At 50.5% G+C, this 1,073-nt stretch overlaps 1 protein-coding gene across 1 annotated transcript in view; it reads left to right on the top strand.

Annotated features, from left to right (window-relative positions):
* Positions 1-429, top strand: part of tll1 (tolloid-like 1) — a gene marked incomplete at both ends in the record, with an annotated part of 62,749 nt that extends 62,320 nt beyond the window's left edge. The window contains 2 exons of the mRNA XM_083655537.1: positions 1-202; positions 295-429. The exon at positions 1-202 is cut by the window's left edge and continues 49 nt beyond it. Coding sequence (XP_083511663.1) covers positions 1-202; positions 295-429 — 337 coding nt within the window. The remainder of the gene's footprint in view (positions 203-294) is intronic.
* Positions 430-1,073: the final 644 nt, after the last annotated feature.

Genomic DNA, 1,073 nt, shown 5'->3' with positions numbered 1-1,073 from the left:
CCACTCCCAGTTTGGAGACAACAATTACCCGGGTCACACCGACTGCGAGTGGCTGGTGACGGCAGAACAGGGCTATGGCATAGAGCTTACCTTCACCATTTTCGAGGTAGAGGAGGAGGCCGACTGTGGCTATGACTACATCGAGCTGTACAACGGCTACGACGCCAACTCACACCGACTGGGCCGCTTCTGCGGTTCGGGGGTAAGGCTCCACATTTCCATAACCAGATGAATAACTTTTCATCCCCTGTGAAACAGAGGAGAAAATGAAAATCTCTCTCTATCCTTCCTTAGCCCCGGGAGGAGATCTACTCGCCCGGAGATGCCATGCTGATACGTTTCCACAGCGATGACACCATCAGCAAGAAGGGCTTCCACATCCGCTACACAAGCACCAAGTTCCAGGAGAGCCTTCACGCCAGGAAATGACCTCAAACCCCCCCCCCCAACCTCTTCAGTTCCTCGAAGCCCCCACCACTGTTACCTTGACCTTCACCATGGCAATAAGACAAGTACAGTCTGTCCTTTCTTCTCCCAACCCACAGACAGCTTTTTCCACAAGGACCAAACTTGACATTGTGGACGTCTGCCAGCCACGTGAGGGACGGGATACTGCGTTAAGCGAACAATAGTCTCCTTCAGGGGCACCGGTGGCTATCGCACTCTTAAGAGGAGATTGAAGGGGGAAAAAGTGCAACGTGATGTTAATTCTAATTCGAACTGGTGGGAATGTTGAGCAGTTACTGGCTGGGATCTATGTGAGTTGTTCCTTTGGAGAAGACGGTCGTGATCGACTGCAGACCGAGGAACCCTTGTTCACATTGTGGAGAGAGGGGTGCAGAAGAGCCAAATTGGTTCACATAGACATGAGAGACACACACACACACACACACACACACACACACACACACACACACACACACACACACACACACACACACACACACACACACACATTACACTCATTCGTAAGTATAGACTATGGATGTTTTTTTTTTTAAGAGAAGCACCAACTCCTGGATGACTGCAGCCATGAAGGCAGCACTGAAGAGCTTCTACCTATAAGAAGATGC

The sequence above is a fragment of the Poromitra crassiceps genome, assembly GCF_964638095.1.
Source record: "Poromitra crassiceps genome assembly, chromosome: 19".
NCBI lineage: Eukaryota > Metazoa > Chordata > Actinopteri > Beryciformes > Melamphaidae > Poromitra > Poromitra crassiceps.
Note: the sequence above shows the minus strand (reverse complement) of the source record. Positions and strands in the feature narration are given on the sequence as shown.